The sequence below is a fragment of the Pseudopodoces humilis genome, chromosome 1, assembly GCF_049639895.1.
Source record: "Pseudopodoces humilis isolate 2021_Gansu_Grassland_sample_001 chromosome 1, ASM4963989v1, whole genome shotgun sequence".
Taxonomy (NCBI): Eukaryota; Metazoa; Chordata; class Aves; order Passeriformes; family Paridae; genus Pseudopodoces; species Pseudopodoces humilis.
The window spans coordinates 89,135,702-89,155,423 of NC_142200.1; the positions used below are offsets into that span (position 1 = coordinate 89,135,702).

Below are 19,722 nucleotides of genomic sequence, written 5' to 3' on the forward strand. Positions count from 1 at the left end.
TTGAACCCTCTCATAGGGAAAAAAACATCCTCTTAATATTTTGGCCCTTTTTTCCCTGCCAGCCTGTGGACAGGAGTGTGCTGAATGTGACTGGCTTCCAATCCAGACAAAACCAGGTAAGAACCAGTAACATGTTAAGCTGAGATAGGTAACTTTCTCTCCTTTACAGCTCTTAGGAGAAAAGTCACAAGCTTCAATGACAGCACACACATGAATTCAAGTTAATATTAGCCTTTTGTGATTTATAGCTGCCTTGGCTGTGTGGAAATTGCTAAAAATGGCTTTTCTGTCCACACTAGATGAAGGACTGTGAAGAGTACTCAGGTGGAGAATTATTGTCTTTTCATGGTGGTGTGCTGATATGTCAAGAACTTCTCTAGAGCATACCAAGTGGTTTTATCTTGTCCTGCAATTTGGGGTTAAGTTGCATGATAACATCTTTATTTCAGAAAGCTTTCTCTTGCAGAAATAACCAGAAATAGAAAAATAGTCATTAATTGTTCAAATTGTTCAATCTTGTGCAGATTTCCATGCTTATTTTAAGCAAAAAAGAAATACTTACATTTTTTATTACTACTCAAGGCAAGGAGAAAATTGGGAAATTGTTAAATTTTGTTACTTCTGTAAATTTGTGTTCCTAAATTCCTGTTTGGAAATAGCACTGAATTGTTGCTGTGGTAAATCATTATTTCCTTATTTTTGTTTCAAATATGTTGGATTATTACATTTATTAAATTGTGAAACCACAGAAGGTCACTTTTAGCTCAGGCAACCAAAGGAACAAAAATGTTTTTTCTTCAATGCAAACTTCTAATCTGCTGTTCTAATGAGTAAGTAGACAGAATGTTTTAAAAAGTTTCTATGCTAATGGCTTAGTTAGGATTACAATTAATTCTGCAGTCACACAGGAGTTTAAAAACATCTCAGATTTCCTGTACTGTCTTTGGCTGTATGATAAATTACAAGAATGTTGAAAAGTGGAGCATGTAAGTTTTTTTACCACCTCTTAAATATCTCAGTAATTGAAAACACAGCTGATACGGATTCTGCATTAAAATGCAGAACCACACGTGTGATGAGGCATTTAAAAAGATCGCCAGATTTCCAGCATAGACCCTGACATTGGTCAGAAGGTGAATGTTGCACACAGCTGTCACTGGGTAAAAATAGAGAAATTGTCTACTCATAATGCTAGAATTCATAAAATTTGGCAGGGAGAAAGGGTAGCCTGTGATGAAAAGAGAGGACAGGATTGTATTTGCCCAGAAGAGGGTTGTGTGTGTTCCTGCTTAAGCGGACAAATGTGTGGCAGGACATTTGAATACTCAGTCAAAAGTTCTACAGGTCTTTTTTTTGTGGTATTTTTCTTATTTTGAGGATCTACACCAGACAGACCAACTCCTAGTGTATTGAACATGTAACTGGATTATTTTTTTCTCTTGTTGAACATACCTGTTTCACTGGTTTGATATCCTTTTACAATAATGTCATCTGCCTGGTATGTGAAGATAAGGTGACAGATGTAGTTTGTGAGGCTTTTGATGCTGTCCCTCTTGCATCCTTCTGGGCAAGTGGTCCAGCAGTGGGATGAGCTGGTTGAGCAGCAGGATGCAAAATTTGCAGTGAATTTGGCTACATCTGGCTGGTGGCCAGTCACCAGTGGCGTTCCTCAGGATCAGTTCTAGGACCAGTGCTGTTCAAAATATCTCTCAGTGACCTGGAGGCAGGAACTGAATGCCCCATTAGCAAGTCTGCTGATGGTATGAAACAGGGAGGTGCTGCTGACTCTCTTGGCAGACAAGAGTCCTTGCAGTGCGATCTAGATAGATTGAAGCATTGGACAGTCATCAGTGGGATGAAATCTAACAAATCCGAATGCCAGATCTTCATCATTGAGATCGTGGGACTGAGTGCACCCTCAGCAAGTTTGCAGGTGACACCAAACTGAGCGATGCAGTTGACACATCTGAGGGATGCCATCCTGAAGGACCAGGACAAGCTCTAGAAGAAGTGGGCCCATGTGAAGGTCATGCAGTTCTGCACCTGGGTTGGGGCACTACCATCTGTTGATAATTATTTAAATAGTAGTTACATCTTAAGTTTCATTCTTCTTATCACCAAGGCTACAGATGATTTAATATATCATGGGGCCTTTTGGAGTCTTCCTTCTTTCTCTGTTCAGTTTAGCCAGTTTTGCAGAATGCACAGTGCTTTCTGTTTAGTTATTATCCCTTGTCTGTAAAAAAGCTTTGACAAGAAAAGTCAGACCAGTACTTCTAAGAGCATCAAATGCAAATCTAAAACATTGGAACATGCATTAATTAGACTTCTTAAAAAATATTTCACAATTTTTTTTTAAAGTGTAACTTGAAAGGAAGAAAATGTAGAAGAAAAAGAAACCCAGAACCTGGTTTAACACTGTTTAACACTTTCAATATTAAATTAATGGATTAAGTCAGTAAAAAAAAAAAAAAATCACAGTGAGGGCAGAGAGGAAAGGATGGGAGCATATTATTGTAACATGAGTTATTTTGCTTATATTTTGCTTATTTTGTCTGTGAAGTAACTGCCAAATTTTGACACAGGATTCAGTCAGACTTTGACTTTTCCTGTAGCTTTTTGGATTTTACAACCAATTTTCTGGTGATTTCCTTCTGCAAGCTAAAATGTTTTCAGCACTTTCACATGGTTTTCACTGGGTGCTAAGACTGGTGGGAGGTTTATAGTTCTGTAACTTTTATCATCAATAAATGATGTGGTAAGTTGGGTGGGTGCAAGGATAAATTGATTGCTGCTTCCCTTTCAAAGATGGATTCGCAACATCCACCTGTGCAGAAACTTGTGACACCAAAGCCAATCTCCCTGACAGGGAGTCGGATTACGTATTTTAAACCATCTCTGAAATCAGCTACTAATTCCAGAAAAATTCACCAAAGGGTAGATACAGACCATCAAGTAAGTAAATTTTCATGTCCTAATTTGCCTGCTTTTTGCCAAATTGGAATGTGTCTAACCAGTCTAGTGAGCATCTTTCTTGCAAGAACACCAATAATGTACTTGAGGTAAGCATTAAGAAAAGACAGTGGGAACCATTGTGAAAGAGGTACTGAGAGGTTTTATGAATATAATGTTATCTTTGGCACACTAAGTAGTTGGTGCTTAGTTTCAGAATGTGGTGGTATGCTGTTGGGGCAGAGTCTATGCAGTGAAAGAATATTAAAATACAGAAACATGAGTTTCCTTTACATATGCTGCTGTTCAGAAAGCTGATGGAGCATGCTGATGTTGTGTATAAAATATTTCAGGTGAACTGTGGGGTCCAAGTGAGATTTCTAGCAATTACCAATTCAGATCACTTTCTTAATTACCCATTCTGGTCACTTTGGTGTAGATGGAGTCCCTGATAAACTTTCCTTAAAACAATACTGGTATCTCTTTAAAAAAAAAAACAAAAAAACAACACCCATGGTTCCAGTGTCATTCTGAATGGAAAAATGATCAAGTATTAAATATATGGGCTGAAGAGTAAGTGGATAATCAGTTAGAGAACAAGCCTAAGCAGATGAGATATATTTAGTGGTATAAATAAAAAAAAAACCAGGGCAACACAGAATGTGTTTGGTTGTCTTCTCTTTGTGTTTTGTTTATCAGTATGTTCAGATAAATCTTGAAATAAATAAAACTTATTTTTCAGGACATAATAGACGAGAGTTTTCCTGCAGAAAAGCCTGTAAAATCATCTGAAAGGTATGACAAATCTATTAATTTAAAACACTTGAAAGAAGAAAGCCCCTTCCTTTGTCAGTACAGTCTGCACACTTGCTTCCTTTTGGAAGGGCAGGAAGAGTTCTCAGTAGAAGAGAATAGAGAAAGTGAAAAAAATGTATGAGAGAGTTTAACTATTTGTACATCTTGGTGTTCATTAGGGGAGCAGCTGTTAGTTTCAGGTAATTAAATGATTGTTTGGAGTTTGAAGGCTTTGTCACACAGGAGTTTCTTTCTGAAAAATTCTTTATAATGCGAAATGTTTTGGAGTTCAGGAGTAAATTTAATTTTTAGAGTGTTGTTGTCGTTGGTCTGTTTGTTCATTTATTTATTTATTTATTTATTTATACAAAAAGCTAGAGGAAGATTGTTTACTAATGTTCCTTACATGACCAAGGCACTTGTCTGCTCTTGTGAGTTTGCATGAAAAAAAGAAGCCCTTCAAAGTCATCTGAAGACACATACCAGCTTGTCTCTGAAAAAAAAAAAAAAATCCAGGAGAATTAATAATTGTATTTCTTCTTGAGAAGATTGTCTTGCATTATGCTGCTTGCTTGGCTTAGAATGACTTGAGATAATATTGATGGCTCTCCCTTCTGGGGAACTAATCTTTTGGGAAATGCTTGAATTAAGGCACTGTGTGCTCAGAAGATAGCCTTTTATTGAGGATTCAAACGTTTCAAAGAACAGTATTAGGGAATCGGCTAATGTGTTGGCTCTGTGTTCATCTTCCAAGCAATTCTTATGTTGCCTTGGGCATTCTTTGGCTTGCAAAAAAAGCCAGAACCAACCCTTTGTTTTACAGTCTAATAGTTTGACTTTACAGGAACCATCTTTGGTTTTGGCAGAGATGCAAACTGATGTTAGGTTTTAATTGTGGGTTTTCAAACTGTTCTAAGTTTTCTTTGGTATAATTTCTTTCTCCTTGTAGAAGGGAGATCCAGGAAACGGATACTGCTTTTCATTTGTTACACATTTGTTTCATTTGTTTTACTGCTGTGTTTCTACTTTTGACTTAAGACTAGATGGTCCTTTTATTTTAACTCTTTTATAAAGACAGTCTCTATCAATTGTCATATTATGGAGTAGGAATACAGAGCTAATAAGGGCCAGAGTCTCTCCATGCAGCTAACCTTCAGTACTTTGGTACATCTCTGTTCAATCTAACAAAGGCTGTTTAGTTTTTAAACCAGCATCAGAATTGTAGATTGGATTGACTTGCTTGAAGACAGAACTGTTGTTGCCCCTTAGAAGCTGACAGGTGTTAACAGAAAATAGTAATATGGGCAATCATAGACATGCTATAATTGTCTGAATAAAGATTTATTTTGACATGAGATTTTATTTCATAATTCAAGTTGATTGTCACTTTGGATTAGGGAAGGGTATGAGCATATGGCTTTAAGGATCTGGCTTCCTCTCAGTGGTTACAGTGCTTGGCAGATGTTTGCATCTGAGAGGTTTAGAACAGTTCTTAGTCCTCTAGAAACTTGACCTGATATCTTCCAGTGTCATCCACGTAAGGGATGACTGACTGGCAGTGGGATAAGCTTGATGTTTTAATTTTTTTCAGGGGTACTGCATTGTAATGCCATACTGCTTTTTGCTGTTATTATCCCTTAGCTCACTTCTGCTTTGGGATGTGGCATGGCTTTGGTTTGGTTTGTTGTTGTTGGGGAGGGTTTTTCTATGTGTGTGAGGCAGGGGGGTGTTCGTTTGTTTTGAGGTTTTTCTTATATTTTTTTCTTTTTCTTTCCCCTTCTCATTTGGATTAGGGAGTATTTCTGGTTTGGATCTAGGCTCTTGTAATGAACAGGGAAATGCCTTTGTATGCCTTACAAAAGGGATCTGTATTCATGTCTGAAAAGACTTCTGGAATGTTGGCACACCCAAACACCTCTGCTGCTTCTGCTGATGGCCTCAGGAAAGCCAGAGCTGCTTATGAAGCTTCTGTCATATTTTCTTGCCACACAAGTTCAAGCCTCTCAATTCCATAAGAACTGTTGGCAGCATTTCCTGTGTGCACATGCACACACACATGCCCGCCCCCTGCCCATATATTTTTAGTTATTCTTCTATATCCCTTCAGAGATACATGCTCATCACAGAATCAGAGAACTGGCAGTCAAAATTTCCACTGTCTGGACTATTAAAAGCAAGCATTAGAAAATAACAATCTAAATCAGTTCTTCTATTCCAGGTCTTCTGGTTAGTCATCATTCCTTTATGGATGTTGTGACTGATGTTTTTTATGTATGTTATTATCACTGCTGCTCTTATTCAGCTTTTGCTGCTTAGAACACTAGCTATTTACCAGCTTTCAGGAACTTGTGGGATGTTTTTTTTCTGATTCTAATTAGCAGGCACCAGTTCCAGGATTAATAGTGGCTATAATAGCTTGGAACAATTACTTGATAAATATCGCACTATATTAGGAACGGCGAAGAAGTACAACATGACTCTCTTAGCTGCATTGTCCAAGAGAGCAAAGTTTATTTAATCTTCTATTATACACATGTTCAAGAAGGTCCGAGAGGTAAAACTCTCATTGGTCATTAAAGCAACACATCACCATCATTGGTTAAGTGGAACATCACCCCTTGACTAAACAACACCTGCAGATTGTTGTCCTTTACCAAGAATTGTTTGGATTCTTTCTCATGCTTTGTCAGGCCAGACTGAGAAGTGTGTGTGACTTAGTTTCACACAGGCTCAGTTCCCTCCTTAGTTTTTGCATTTAGCATCTATAGATAAATGTGGGGGTTTTTCTCCTTCTTTTTAATCCCCTTCCTCAACCTATGTATTTTATTCTGTGCCAGCAATTTGAGCTACCCCAAACTTGATACTCCCGCATCCAACGGTCTGTCTTCAGGAGGAAGGATGGATAGTGCCTGCGGCAAGATGAGAAGGGAAAGGGAGCGATACTGTGCATCAAGACCTGGACAAAAACAACAACTGGTAAGGGTCTTTCAGGTTAATTGATAGCATTGTGATTAATGAAATAAGTAGCTTCATTGCCTCATAGTAATTTACAATAATGCCATTTCAGTTTTCTGGGTGTTCTGCTGTGGGTTTCAGAGCAGGCTCCAGTTCAGTTTTCTGTATAAGTGCCCTCAACTTTGGTTTTATATTTTTAAATTCTTCCATTGTATCATCTTGGATATTCTTCACACGATAAAGTTTCTTATTTGTTGTTGAATGAATAAATTTGGTAGAGGTTTGTAGAGTTTTTAGAAAGTAATGAAGTGCCAAGTATAAAAGAAAAATTTTTTTTTATTCTGTTATTTTATATGTAAGTCATGTTGAAAGGTATGGGCTAAAAGCCTGAAGCAGAAGACAGTGTTTTGCATGTTTGCTAATGATCATTCACAATTTTTGGCACTTACTCAAACTCACTGTGAAGGGGTTTTTTCTTGTTTCAATGGGAAAACTCCCTTAATGCGATGATAGACATTACTATCCCAAGGATTGTCTTCTCACCTGAGTGTTACATAAGCTGCCTAATACTGGATCTTAAATCTAAAGAGGTTAACTTGTTCTTCTTGCTGATGCAAAATAAAGAAGTAGTAAATACTGGAGAATGTTTCTGTAACAGAAATGATTTCAATATCAAGGTGTGATAGACTCTTCAGATGAGATCTCTGAAATAAGTAGTCTGTGGAGTACATTAAATGTCTGTAGCAGCAATGTGCATCTCTGCTTAATCACTTCTGAGTAGATGTTGGTACTGCTGTCCAAAATGTGAAAAGGTTGGCAATTCCCATTTTAACCCTAGCCAGTCTAACCTTAGTAAACAAAGGGTTTGAAAGACAAGGGTAAGAGCAGAAGTTTTTAATATACACTGATTTCTGAATTTTTAATTTGCATCCTGATACATGATACTGACTAAATTTACCAGAATAGGATCCTCTGGTAAGCTTATCAGGGTTTCATTTTTGACTTTCTGTGCTTTGGTTTGGTTTGGGAGTTTTGGTACTCAATGGAACACACATCCTTCTTCAAATATTATTTTTTTCCAAGTTCAAGCGACTTCAGAGACTTTGTCAGCTGTCCTACCTAATTTTGCAAGAGGAATACTTTTATACTTGCCGTGAGGTTGTGCTCTTAATTAAAGAGATTAGGGAATCATAGAATCCTAGAATGGTTATGTCTTTCTAGATCTTTATTAAAAAAAGGACAAAACCAAAAATCTTTTATTTGTGCCCCTCTCTTCTGCTCAGGTAACGATTTTGAGCTTCCAGTATTCTTACTGGATAGGTAAAAATTTCCATGTAGTATTGCATGGAAACAGGCATGCCATAAATAAAAACGATGTGGCAGACTTAATTGGGAGGTTAGGATTCCTTTTGAAAACTTGCTTTGTCTATAGATCTCTCTGTTACATTTAACTTTGTTAAGAAACTAATGGGGGGACAGGGTAGGAAGGTAGTTGGTCTCGTTAAAAAGAAAAAATAAAATTTACAACTTTTAAAGAAACAGAGAGACTAAAATTTAAAACTTTTCTAAAGAAAGTGAAAAATTAGATTTTGCAGCTTCTTTAAAGAAAAAATTAAACTAACAAAATTCAAAATTTGCACCTAGGAGATGGAGCAGGAAGAGCTACCTGAGGTACCCCTGCCCATCAGTACTGCATCGCTGCCGACGTTCAGCTTCAGTTTCCCCGCCAGTAGTGCTGTGTCCTCATCACCCAGCATTGTTTCAAAAGCAGTGATGAACAAGGTAAATCTTTACTATATATTGAGAATGCTTTTTTAGAGTCAGTATACATCCTCCTTGCTGAATGTTAGCTTTCTCTGTGGTGCCCATGAAATTAACTAACCTGAGTTTTTAACCTGTTAAACAGGGTTGTATTCAGATTGGGGGGTGGAGAGGAAGACATATTTTGATATGGCTTCTGTCCATCTTATACACTCACTGGCAAGCTTTTTCTTATAACTCTTAGCTGTGGATCAGAAATATAAAACATCAATTTCCCAGCTTCACTGCAGAATGTCTGTTAGATAGTGAATTCAGGTAGCTGCTGTTGTTTCACTTGGATGCTTTTCTTTTAGATACAAACCTTAATTCTTTTGAAAATACAGGTACAACCAGCAAGTAATGTTGGCAGTCCTACATTTGTATTTTCATCTCCAATTGTGAAATCTACCGAGGTGGAAGTGCTACCTCCATTATCTGTAAGTAAAATAAATCCCAACATTTTCTCAAGGCTTTATTAGAATATTGTAGAACAATAAAACAAAATTTGCCCTGGTAAGGGGGAAACAAATCTATAGTTTTCTGACTTGTAATTTTTCACCCAGTAACGAGTTTGAAGACTGTATTTCAGATTATTATTTGTGTGTGAAACTTGATTAAAATTTCTTAGAATCTAAGAAAACCCTCTCTTTTTCACAGCAGATTAAGTTTACATTTAGTGTTCCTGTCGTGAAGTCGTCAGAGCTTTCTGGATCCACTGATACACCAGTGACATCCATCCTTAGTCCAGGTAACAAAAATATTAGCATTTCAACATTTCAACTCAACAAGTGCTAGTTCTCTCTCTCTCTCTGAGTATGTTAAATAGTTAATCTGTCATTTCTAAGCTTGTTACAAATTCCAGGCAAAGTGTGTTTTCAGTGACAGGTCTGCTTTTAATCACATTTTAACTGTAATTTGTTGTAAATAAGGTCAAATTTTGAAGATTCTTATTTAGGAAGAATGAAACATGGAAATTCTTGTTTCTAGCAAATGTGAATATATTTTAAGTGGATTTCTTTGTAAAAGGTGTGTTTTGTTTTATTTTTAAAGGTAGTGCCACTGTAAACAGCACCAGCAATAAGAAGGAAGAGGAAGAAGAATATGATGGGTTCTGCAAACCTGCTAAATTCTTAAAGCAAGGAAGTGTGTTAGACATTCTAAAAAGCCCCGGTGAGATAATGAACTCCTGTAAAAAATACTTTTGCAGAGAATACACTTACATATAGCTGCATTGATTTTTAAAAAGCCCAGCACAACAGCAAAAAAACAACAAAAAAAAAAACAACCCAGACAATTTGTCACAGTTAAGTCAATGTCAGCAGTAAATACATCTGTTAGGCTTGATGCCCCCTTCTGTTATAAGAGGCTTTCATTGCTGAAGGGAAAACTGGAGCTTCAAACCAGATGCATTGCTTCTCCTTTACATGTTAGGTTGTAATTCAAGCAAGTATAAAAATAATTAGTCAAAGAATCAATTTCAGTATTTGTTGAAATAAATAAAATGTATGTAATTGGAAAGGAAATGTTTGTGAAATGCTTCACAAACATTCCTCTCCCACCTTCACCATCTCCAGAAATTAAGAATGGTACAGATAATTTCATTCCTAAAGGTGTTTCAGAAGCTGCATATCTTTTGGCCTTAAATGTTGACAGTTCAGATATAAATTTTAAGTAGCAGTGGGCTGTCTCACTTTAAAAGAAAAAAAATTTTCACGTCATTGAGATCGTTTTCAACTGTTGAGTAAAGAGTGTGTGTGTAGATGTTTTTTGTTTTAGGAAAAAGGACTTAATTGAACTTGATCTTTCCCATAAGCCTTGCAATACAGCAGGACTTTTTATTATGAAATCTATGTACAACTTAAGAAGGCAGTGCATATTTATATTGCAAAGAGCTAAGTGACAGAAAATACGTTGTGTGTTTTGTTTAAGGAAGACCTGTGGGTGAAGTGGCATTAGTTTTCTTTATCAGTTTAACAGAGTTGGATTCTAAATCCACACTGTTGGAAGATTTCACTTCTAATATAAAAAAACAACCCCAAAGCAACAATAACATAATTGTAAAAAGAGAAACTTTATTTTAGCTTTACAGTTAAAATGTGCTGATATTTAAGATGTGTTGCTGTAGCATTTTTGTTAGTGTTTCCATATTGGTGGTTCTTGTCTTCTGAAAGGTTTGCGCCTTTAAATAACGAGTTGGCCTGTGCCCAGTGCATTTTGAGCAAAGATTATATGTAAAAAAGAAGTGTGTTTGTCTTAATTTTCATTGCTTAGTTATTACTCAGTATTTGTGGGGGAATATTGTGTGGATTGCGGCTCCAAGTACCAACTGCTGTACAGCTACTAAGTAAATGTGAGTCATCTACTATGGCAGAAATAGCTTTAGAAATTTGATTCGATTGGGCATGGTGTCTTAAAATGAAATTGGATTATTTCCAGTCTGTGACAGATCATCAGCTTTCAGTACTATTTGTTTATACTTGTATCTACCAGTGTAGTGGCAGATACAAATGAGACTTGTATTTAAGACTTTCTTGGAAGTGAAGAGTTAAATCAAGCTTTAAATAAGTGTTCTGTTGTGTCCCAGCTCAGCATATGAAATTTCATCCCTTTAGATAAGATTTCCATGGACTTCCTCTTGCACTTAGTTGTAATGTATAGTTGTAACCATTGACACTTGGTTTAAATTTGTAATGTCTACTATGATAAGTAACTTCCATGCAGCCAGGGTACAGCTTACTTCATCAGTAAGACCTCTCCTTTTTTCTTTTTTTTAAACTAGGCTTTATGTCTGGGAAATCACCCTCCTGTTCATCTGCACAGCCTGTTACGAGCACAGTGGTCTATACAAGGCCTGCAATAAGTAGTTTTTCTGCAGGTAAAGACACCTCTAAACAAACATCCTCGTTCTGGCAGTCTGACACACATGACCCGTGTCTGCAGAACAAAACCACAGATGGCAACTGTGTAACATGTGAAGCTGCTAAAGTGTCCACTGTTGAGAGTACGAAGCAGACGGTCAGTGTGAGTCCGTGTGTCTCCTCCAAGACAGCAGTCCCTACAGCAGGGACACTGGGCTTTGAAGACAAATTTAAACCGGCACCCAACACTTGGGATTGTGATACCTGTCTGGTCCAGAACAAACCTGAAGCTACAAAATGTATAGCATGTGATACACCAAAGCCTGGAACAGGAGTGATGCCTGCTCTGACAATGCCGATGGTCACGGACAACTCGGTGACAGTAACATCCACCACCAGCAGCACGGGCACAACAGTCACTCTGGGGTTTGGAGACAAATTTAAACAGCCAAAAGGCTCTTGGAACTGTTCAATGTGCCTTGTACAAAATAAGGCAGAAGACAGCAAATGTGTAGCTTGTCAGTCTGAGAAACCAGGTTTGTTCTTCTCGGTTGTTTCAATCTTAGTCTATGTGCATTTTTTAGAGAATAAAATATGTTGCATATAAAAAATATTTTGAGCAGCATGGCTGTAGGCCAGACAGGATGGATTAGTGGCTCTCTGCAGGAATGGTTGTAGGCACTTTGGAGGTGTCAGCCTAGATTCCAGCCTGTCACATGAGTTGAACCGATTGTGAAATGTATTAGTGCAGAGCTGAACTGAAGCAAATAAACTGGGCTTTACCGCTAGTGAGGAAAGATGACTTGAATGGATGTCTTAATTAACATAAAATCAATTGACTGATTTTTATTGGGGAAAAATGCAAACTCCTTGCAAGGAGCTAAAAACTACTGGATTTGTTGGGGTTTTGTTTTCCTCTTTCAAAACACAGGTAGAAGCAGTCTTTGCACAACATGGCCTAAAATGTCTCCAGTCAGCATTTATGTGGAATTGAGCAGAGGTATGAAGCCAGATTCCAAGTCAGTGTAGTCTTTGGCTAGTTGTCTTGTGCTGAAACATAACCATATGTTCAGCTATGCCTGTGGTAGCTTTTCAGAATATGGATCACTTTGTTTGGGAAGGTCAGGGTTCTTACAGATCCTGGGGAGATGGGCGCCTTCTTCAGTTCATTTCTGGGTTGTTTTCCATTATATGTCATTGGAACTGATTTTGAGACAATTAATTTTTCTAAGCACAAATAGTTATTTTAGTGTTAACGTGTATTGGCTCTTAACATAATTTAATGTCAAAAACACATTTGCAAATGCATCCTGGAGGAAAAAAAATAGTTGTCAAATGGATTGCACTGTTATAATCACTGTGTACTAAGAGTGGAATTTCTTCAGATAAGATAATGTATTTTTGAGGAAGCTTATTCTCATAGACTTCCAGCTTCAGAGTGGTCAGCTGGCACTTTTGTCCAAGACTCTGGCCATTGCAAGGAAGAATTTTGGAAATGAGGATTTTCCATGACCACCACTGTGCAGAGAATTGCAAAGTTACATTGTGTTTGTCAAGGAGAAGCAAACAAAATGGGAGGATGTAAATTTGCTGGATGTGCTGTGGAAAAGAAGACCCATTCCTATCTAGGAAATGTTACTGCTTTGAATTTGAGAAATTATCTTGTGTCCTTCTCTAGCATGCCACCCGCATTGGTTCACTGTAGGTAAAGAGTGCAGTTGTGTGATGCTTTTGTGCCTTTGGGATGTCCGCTTCACTCCTGACACTTGTGGAGCTGAAGTTTGCTCTTGGGGTGCAGCATCACGTGCCATATCTTCCTTTACAGAGGAGAAAAGTCAGAGAGCCAGTGTTGGATTTCACACCTCAGCAACAGTAGGTTTCTGCTGCTGTTAAAGGCAGTGTAGTTTTTGTGGTGAGCACAGAGTTGTGGGTTTGGATGCTTCCAGTTTCTTTTTTTCTTTGTCACTATATAGTGACACTATATATATAATTTTGGATGTGTCCTGTCTTGTGACTTGGCTGATGAATCATCCTAGTAAATTCTCAGCCTTGCATCATTTGACAGTGATCATTAACTCGAGTGATGCTAACTTGGGCTACCAGTAATTGGTGTCACCAGGAATTCTTTTATTAGTTGTAATTCAATACAGTACCTGTATTTTATGAACTGCAGTTGCTGTTTAAATGGCACTGGTTCAGTTTGTTGCTTGAATTCATATATAGATTATAAAGAAGAATCCAGGTGTTGCTATTGTTCACATTCTCAAGATTGTATTTGACTCAAATCAACTTGTAGCTTGATGTTTTTTTACTGTTACACCTGTGTGCTTTGCAATTTGTGAGCATTTCTTAAAAGCTTGGTGTATGATTTAAGCATGATGATTAACTGTCTTACTTCTTTCTCAGGGAGCTCAGTGCCTGTGAGCAGTAGCAGTGTTTCTGCATTTTCTGCTTCTTCTGGAGGTTTTCTGGATTTAGACAAATTCAAGAAGCCTGAAGGAAGTTGGGAATGTGAGGTCTGCTTGGTCCAAAACAAAGCAGAAGCCACAAAATGCATAGCCTGTCAAAATGCAAAGCCAGGCACCAAAGCAGAGCTCAAAGGTAATACTTGCTGAGAAGAACAAGGATGTGCATTCTTCAACTTTTTTATTTTTCTTTTTTTAAAGTAATTATTTTTTTAAAATAATTCAAGTATGGCAAAACTGTCCATTTGTTAGGAATTAGGAATATTCCATTCCATTAGGAATATTGCTTAAATAAGATTGTGTGCATATGTTTTCAAAACCATTCTTCAGAAAAGGATTGGGTTTTTTAGAGGAAAGCTTGTGTCAGTGACATAGTTATTTGTTTCAAGCCTTTATGTGTTGTTCATATGGAGTTTAGACTAAAACTGTGGTCTTTCAAAGAGCTCAGCAGTGTACTTTTCCAAGCCAGGTGCTGCATAGAAGAGCACCATTGCAAAAAGATACGTGTATAGAGGAAGTGTGGAGTTTCCTTACTTGTCTGTGTGTGTAGGGAGTGTTTTGTTGAACAGTTTTGACTCTGGAAAAGCTTGAGACTTAGAATCCCAGCCATGTAGCTAAAGCCTGCATGTGTTACATCATGTATTGCAAACTTGACATTGTTGCTTATTTTTGCAGGTTTTGGTACTGCTACTGTGTCTACAAATGCTGCAGCGCCATCATTTACATTCGGTGTCCCCTCATCATCCTCTGAATCTTCTCAAACATTAGGTAGCACAGGAAATTTTAAATTTGGAGAACAGAGTAGCTTTAAGTTCGGCATTGCATCCGAATCTGCATCGTCCAGCACTGTGACTGGAGGATTTAAGTTTCCTACTGCTTCAGGGAACTTCAAATTTGGAGTTTCTTCCTCAGACTCTAAATCAGAAGACAGCAAAAAAGAAAGTAAAAGTAACAGTTTTACTTTTGGACTTCCATCTACAAGCAGTCAGGCTCCTTCAACATTTCAGTTTGGAACAACGAGTCTGGGACAGCAGGAAAAGAAAGAGGAACCAGTTTTGGGAGGTTTTGGTTTTGCTACAAGTTCTACTTCTTCCATAGCTACTAATGAGACTAAAACTGGAGTCGGTGGCTTCACTTTTGGAACTATGGCAGAAAAGGATGCAGCATCACCTGCTTTGCCATTTAAGAAGTCAGATGAGAAAAAGGATGAAACTGTTTCAACGAAGGGAGGCTTCTCTTTCAGCAGCGTGGAGTCTGCCCCTGCCTCGCAGTTTGTTTTGGGAAGGACAGAAGAGAAGCAGGACTCTGTCACTTCTGCTGGTCCATTAGCATTTGGAAAGAAAGCTGACAATGAAGAGTTAAAGGCACAGCCTATCTTTTCATCTGGGACAGCTGAGCATACCAAAGAGGAGAGCACAGCAAAACCTGTATTCAATTTTAGTTTCGGTAAACCATCGGAAAAGGAAAGTGATCAGTCAAAGGCACCTTTTGCATTCGGGGCGCCAACCAGTACTTGCGGTAAACAACATCTTTTGCCTTCACTTCTTGGTTCATGTCTATCAAATAATACCTCTGAGGCCGTATTGGACAACATCTGTGGGATTTCTATACTACCTGCAGCCTGTCTTTAGTTCTAGTTGTTGATGTGTAGACAATATGTGGCAATTTATTTGTAGATTTCAGTGAGTTTTAACATGTTTAGACAGAAGAAATTGCCATACCCTAAGGAACTGCTTGTGTAAGCACAGAATTTGTACCGTCTCAGTAGTAGCAGCTCAGCTGGTGATAAAATCTGTAATATGGTGCAGAATAGAGGCCTCATACTACTGTTATTTTTTATAGTGAAAGGGAAAGAGAGAGGGAATATCTTATTTCCATCTACTTGCAGCTCTGCTGGTTTCTCTACTGCTGCAAAGGTAGAAAAATCACTTCATTTTGTACAGTTTTGTATTCCTTTAATTTGTTCTTAGTCTGCATTGGAGGATTAAAGTTTTTCAGTGAGGGTTGCTGTGTGAAAAGTTCTCGGTGGTTAAACTCTGTTTGTGTGACTCAGTAGTAACTGTGTTTCTTCTTTTCAGATCAAGGAGCATCCTTCAGCTTCTTGAGCTCCAGTTCCTCCAGCACAGTGGTACCCACCACTTCAGCCAACAGCAGTGGTGTGTTTGGCAGCACCCTCTCTTCCTCAAACCCTCAGCCAGTTCCCACTCCCTTTGTGTTTGGACAACCCAGCAACACTGTGACCAGCTCTGTTTTTGGCAATCCAGCAGAATCTGCAGCATCTCAGTCATTCGGCTTCTCTCAAGAAAACAAACCAGCAACCACATCTTCCAGCGCTGGCTCAACTCTGACTCCGTTTCTCTTTGCTTCAGGAGAGAGCAGTACCAATGCAGCAAATTCAGGATTTACTTTTGGAGCCACAACTACATCAGGTTCAACAGGTATGTTTTAAATAGCTGTTTTTCTCATTATCTCATTTTTACCATTTTGTAGTGGACTAAGGAGGTACTGTTTCATGAATATGTTACTTTGGAAAATACGCATGCTAAATGTACGGTATTAGAGAAAAATACTGAGGATTTTGTATTCAGCAATGTTAATTTGGGCTCGTTCTTCAGTGTGGTAAATACAGTTTAGGAATGAACTGGCACCAGAGCTGTTTTATGCAAAGGACAAACCTTTACTGGATTTCAATTTGTACAAGAGCTTTTCACCATGAGAATGATATTTTATTTCTCCAGTCACTGTTAGTGCAGTGTTTACAGTTAAAAGTCAGTGAATTACATGTTTTTGTTCCTATACCTAAAACTCTGAATTCCTGGAAATACTGTCAAGCTTTGCCAAAGTCCTTCCCTCACAAGTATGTAGAAATGGAATACCTCAACATGCAATTAATGCTGCTTAAGGGTTGGTTTCTACTAAGGAACATGGCCAACGCATATTAATTTTCTAGGATAAAATTTAAGAGAAGACAGCAATAAGAAATACAGAGTTTCTTCATGTTTTATGTTTGTTACTCCACTGCCTGAATTACATGAACAAATGCATGACTCAAGACTAAATCCACCAAATTATCTGTATTCCTATGAGCCATGCAGGATGTTAGAAATAAAATTGAATCAATAAGGGAAATACATTTAATCTGGTTTGATCCTGGTGACTTAACTTTGTCAGTCACAAAAGTTCAATTTGCACACTTTTTTGTGTATCAGAAACAGAAAACGGTACTAAATTACTTACAACCAACAGATCAATTTAAAGTGCTTGCAAATCAGTAACTTTTGGTGTAATTTTGTTAGTAGGTGATACCATATTTAAACATCTTCACAAATTCAGAAACTTAAGTTTTACCATGTAACTCATCTTGGAAAGAAAGTTAGCCATTCCAAGTTATGGTGCAATTAGAGGGTATTTCCTGTTGCATGAGCATTAGTAATGCTGTTTAAAATGTCCCTTCAGCATAGCAAATCTGCCACGTACGTTCAGAGTCACTGTTCAGTTGCATTTCATTATTTTTGCTGGCCGTACAGCTCAACAATTGGGCTGGTTGTCTGTTTTGATGGTAGATAGAGAATTACTGTGGTAAACCAAGTTTTTGAGATTGCTGAAAGTTAGATTTGGCCTCCAGAAGCTGATAATGGTAAGCAATTGAACAGGGGAGGGGTGCAGTTGCTGAAAAGATACACATTCTCCTAGTCCTAAGAAATCGGGAGCTGTATTTTGAATGTCTAAAAATCCAGTTTGAATGAGTATTCCATGTATGTGGTAGGAACAGCTTTTAGTAAATACAGATTAAAACATTCTGTTTGTAGGAATCTGTCTGTACAACATGAAGAAGCAATGAGTGCATTTGAAATTTAATGTTGCCTGACTCTCATAAACACAGTGTTTCTCATGTTGCTTAAAAGAAAATTCCTGTAGTGGCTGAGGTATATTATCTGTTTTATATGCTTACACAAGTAGTTAGGAATTACTATGAGTATTCAGCTAGCAGACCTGAGGCTTGAGAACATTTTGTTTCTGGATTCATTCTTGAGGGTGGGAGGGAAGGGGCCCATGCTGACATCCCTCTCTGTCCCCTAAGGGTCATCGTCTTCGTTTCTGTTTGGCTCTGGGCCTCCAGCGCCTGCTGCTGGCCCAGCCTTTGGCGCCAGTCAGCCACCAGCATTTGGCCCAAGCCCAGGCTCTGGCCAGCAAAGCGCTCCAAGCTTTGGATCGCTGTCGACAACGTTGTTTTCTCCTGGCTCTCACCCTGCTCCTTCTGCCTTCGGCTCGGTGACAAGCAGCACTCAGCCCTCTGTGTTCGGACAACAGGCAGCCAATCAGCCAACTTTTGGCTCTGGTACCCCCAGTGCTGGTGAGTGCCAACCATCCTCTTCCCTTTTGCTCTCAAAGATTATATATTTTATTTTCTCTTTCATGAAGTGCACCCTAAATTATATGGAAAAAGATGACTTTGGCATTGCACATGTATTTAAATATAGGAATTGCCCTCCATAAAAATAATGGCTATAGGGTTGTCATTTATGTCCCTGTCCTGACTGTGGAGACACAATGTGCCAGGGGTGTCCAGCTTCACAGTAAGCCTTCTCCACAGGAGACTTAGCAGACATGGCAGTTACAACTCTACAACTAAATTTTGAGCTTTATTTTCTTTAGAAACCTAATGATTGAAAGGAACTGTTGAAAACCAAGTAGTAATCACTGGTAAGATTGTGCACACACACTGCAAAATTGTTATTTTTTGATTTGAGAAATTCTTAGTTATCTGACTTGAACAGGCTTCATTGTATAAAATACAGTCAGAATTGTTTGGAAGGTTTTTAAACATTTATGGGTTAAGACTGTATTAAGATCTTTTTACTAATGAAGTATAAAATGCCATGGGAAAGGGGCACAGAATGAACCTTGTAACTTAAGAAAGACCTGTTCCATACTAGTAATAATTAAAAAATAAAAGCAGTGCCAGAATGTCTGTTTGATATCACATCAAATATTGAAAGGAAAAAGCCTCCTTTTTTCCTCTCAGATGTTTTACAGAATAGGCTCCATTAAAAGTAACCAACATTTTTGTACTAATCAGTAGATTAGTACAAGCAGATTAGTGCACAGCACAGTACTCAGTCGATCTTTCATTAATCAGGTAGCAGTTTAAAGGTGAAGTTCTCCCTGGATTTTCTATATTACTTATTAGTTTGCTCTGATGTTTGGAATGTTTGGGGTTTTTTCAGATGAGGTGCTGTTAGCACATTAAAGGAAAGGAAGTCCCCAGATCCACTGCATGAACACAGAAAAGTTTACCTGAATATAAATTTACAATTTAAGACTCAATTAATAAACCTCAGTATGCACAGGTATAAATTTAATGGTGGCACAGAAGTTAGCAAACAACTAATTATCAGTGTGCCAGCAGTATTACTTTAAAAATTCCCCAATCTGTGTGAATGGATTCATTCAATAAGCTGTTCCTGTAGTAATCTGACACTTCCGGTGCACCACCCCCCCAACTTTGTCATCTTGAGAAATCTGTAAAAAGAATAATCTTTAAAGATAATGGGGAAGAACATGAGGATTTTCCTGGAAAAGATGAACTCAGTTTTCAGCTTTCTTACTTCTTTCTGCTTCCACCCCATCTTCCCAGGTTCTGTATTCCGGTTTGGAAGTAGTACTACTAATTTCAGCTTTCCAAATAACCCAGGAGTATTCACTTTTGGTGCAAATCCTCCTGCACCAGCAGCTCCTGCACCGCCTTCTGCCACTTCAGGATTTTCATTCAACCAGCCTCCAGCATTTACAGTGGGGTAAGAGACCGTATCAGAATTTCCCTTGAGCTTCGGGTAATATCAGTGGACAGTGTTCAGCCTCTACTGCTGTTAAATCATGAGGTGTTCAGATGAACC

General features: G+C 38.1%; 1 protein-coding gene across 2 annotated transcripts in view; it reads left to right on the forward strand.

Annotated features, from left to right (window-relative positions):
* Positions 1–19,722, forward strand: part of NUP153 (nucleoporin 153) — a 44,242-nt gene that overhangs the window by 23,017 nt on the left and 1,503 nt on the right. Inside the window, exons 8-21 of one of the 2 annotated variants that reach the window (XM_014254532.2) lie at positions 63–116; positions 2,809–2,955; positions 3,695–3,747; positions 6,585–6,723; positions 8,347–8,484; positions 8,847–8,939; positions 9,160–9,250; positions 9,553–9,672; positions 11,282–11,896; positions 13,767–13,961; positions 14,501–15,343; positions 15,904–16,263; positions 17,907–18,179; positions 19,464–19,623. In XM_014254532.2, coding sequence (XP_014110007.2) covers positions 63–116; positions 2,809–2,955; positions 3,695–3,747; positions 6,585–6,723; positions 8,347–8,484; positions 8,847–8,939; positions 9,160–9,250; positions 9,553–9,672; positions 11,282–11,896; positions 13,767–13,961; positions 14,501–15,343; positions 15,904–16,263; positions 17,907–18,179; positions 19,464–19,623 — 3,281 coding nt within the window. The remainder of the gene's footprint in view (positions 1–62; positions 117–2,808; positions 2,956–3,694; positions 3,748–6,584; positions 6,724–8,346; positions 8,485–8,846; positions 8,940–9,159; positions 9,251–9,552; positions 9,673–11,281; positions 11,897–13,766; positions 13,962–14,500; positions 15,344–15,903; positions 16,264–17,906; positions 18,180–19,463; positions 19,624–19,722) is intronic. The other variant, XM_005525276.3, reaches the window with a different exon arrangement.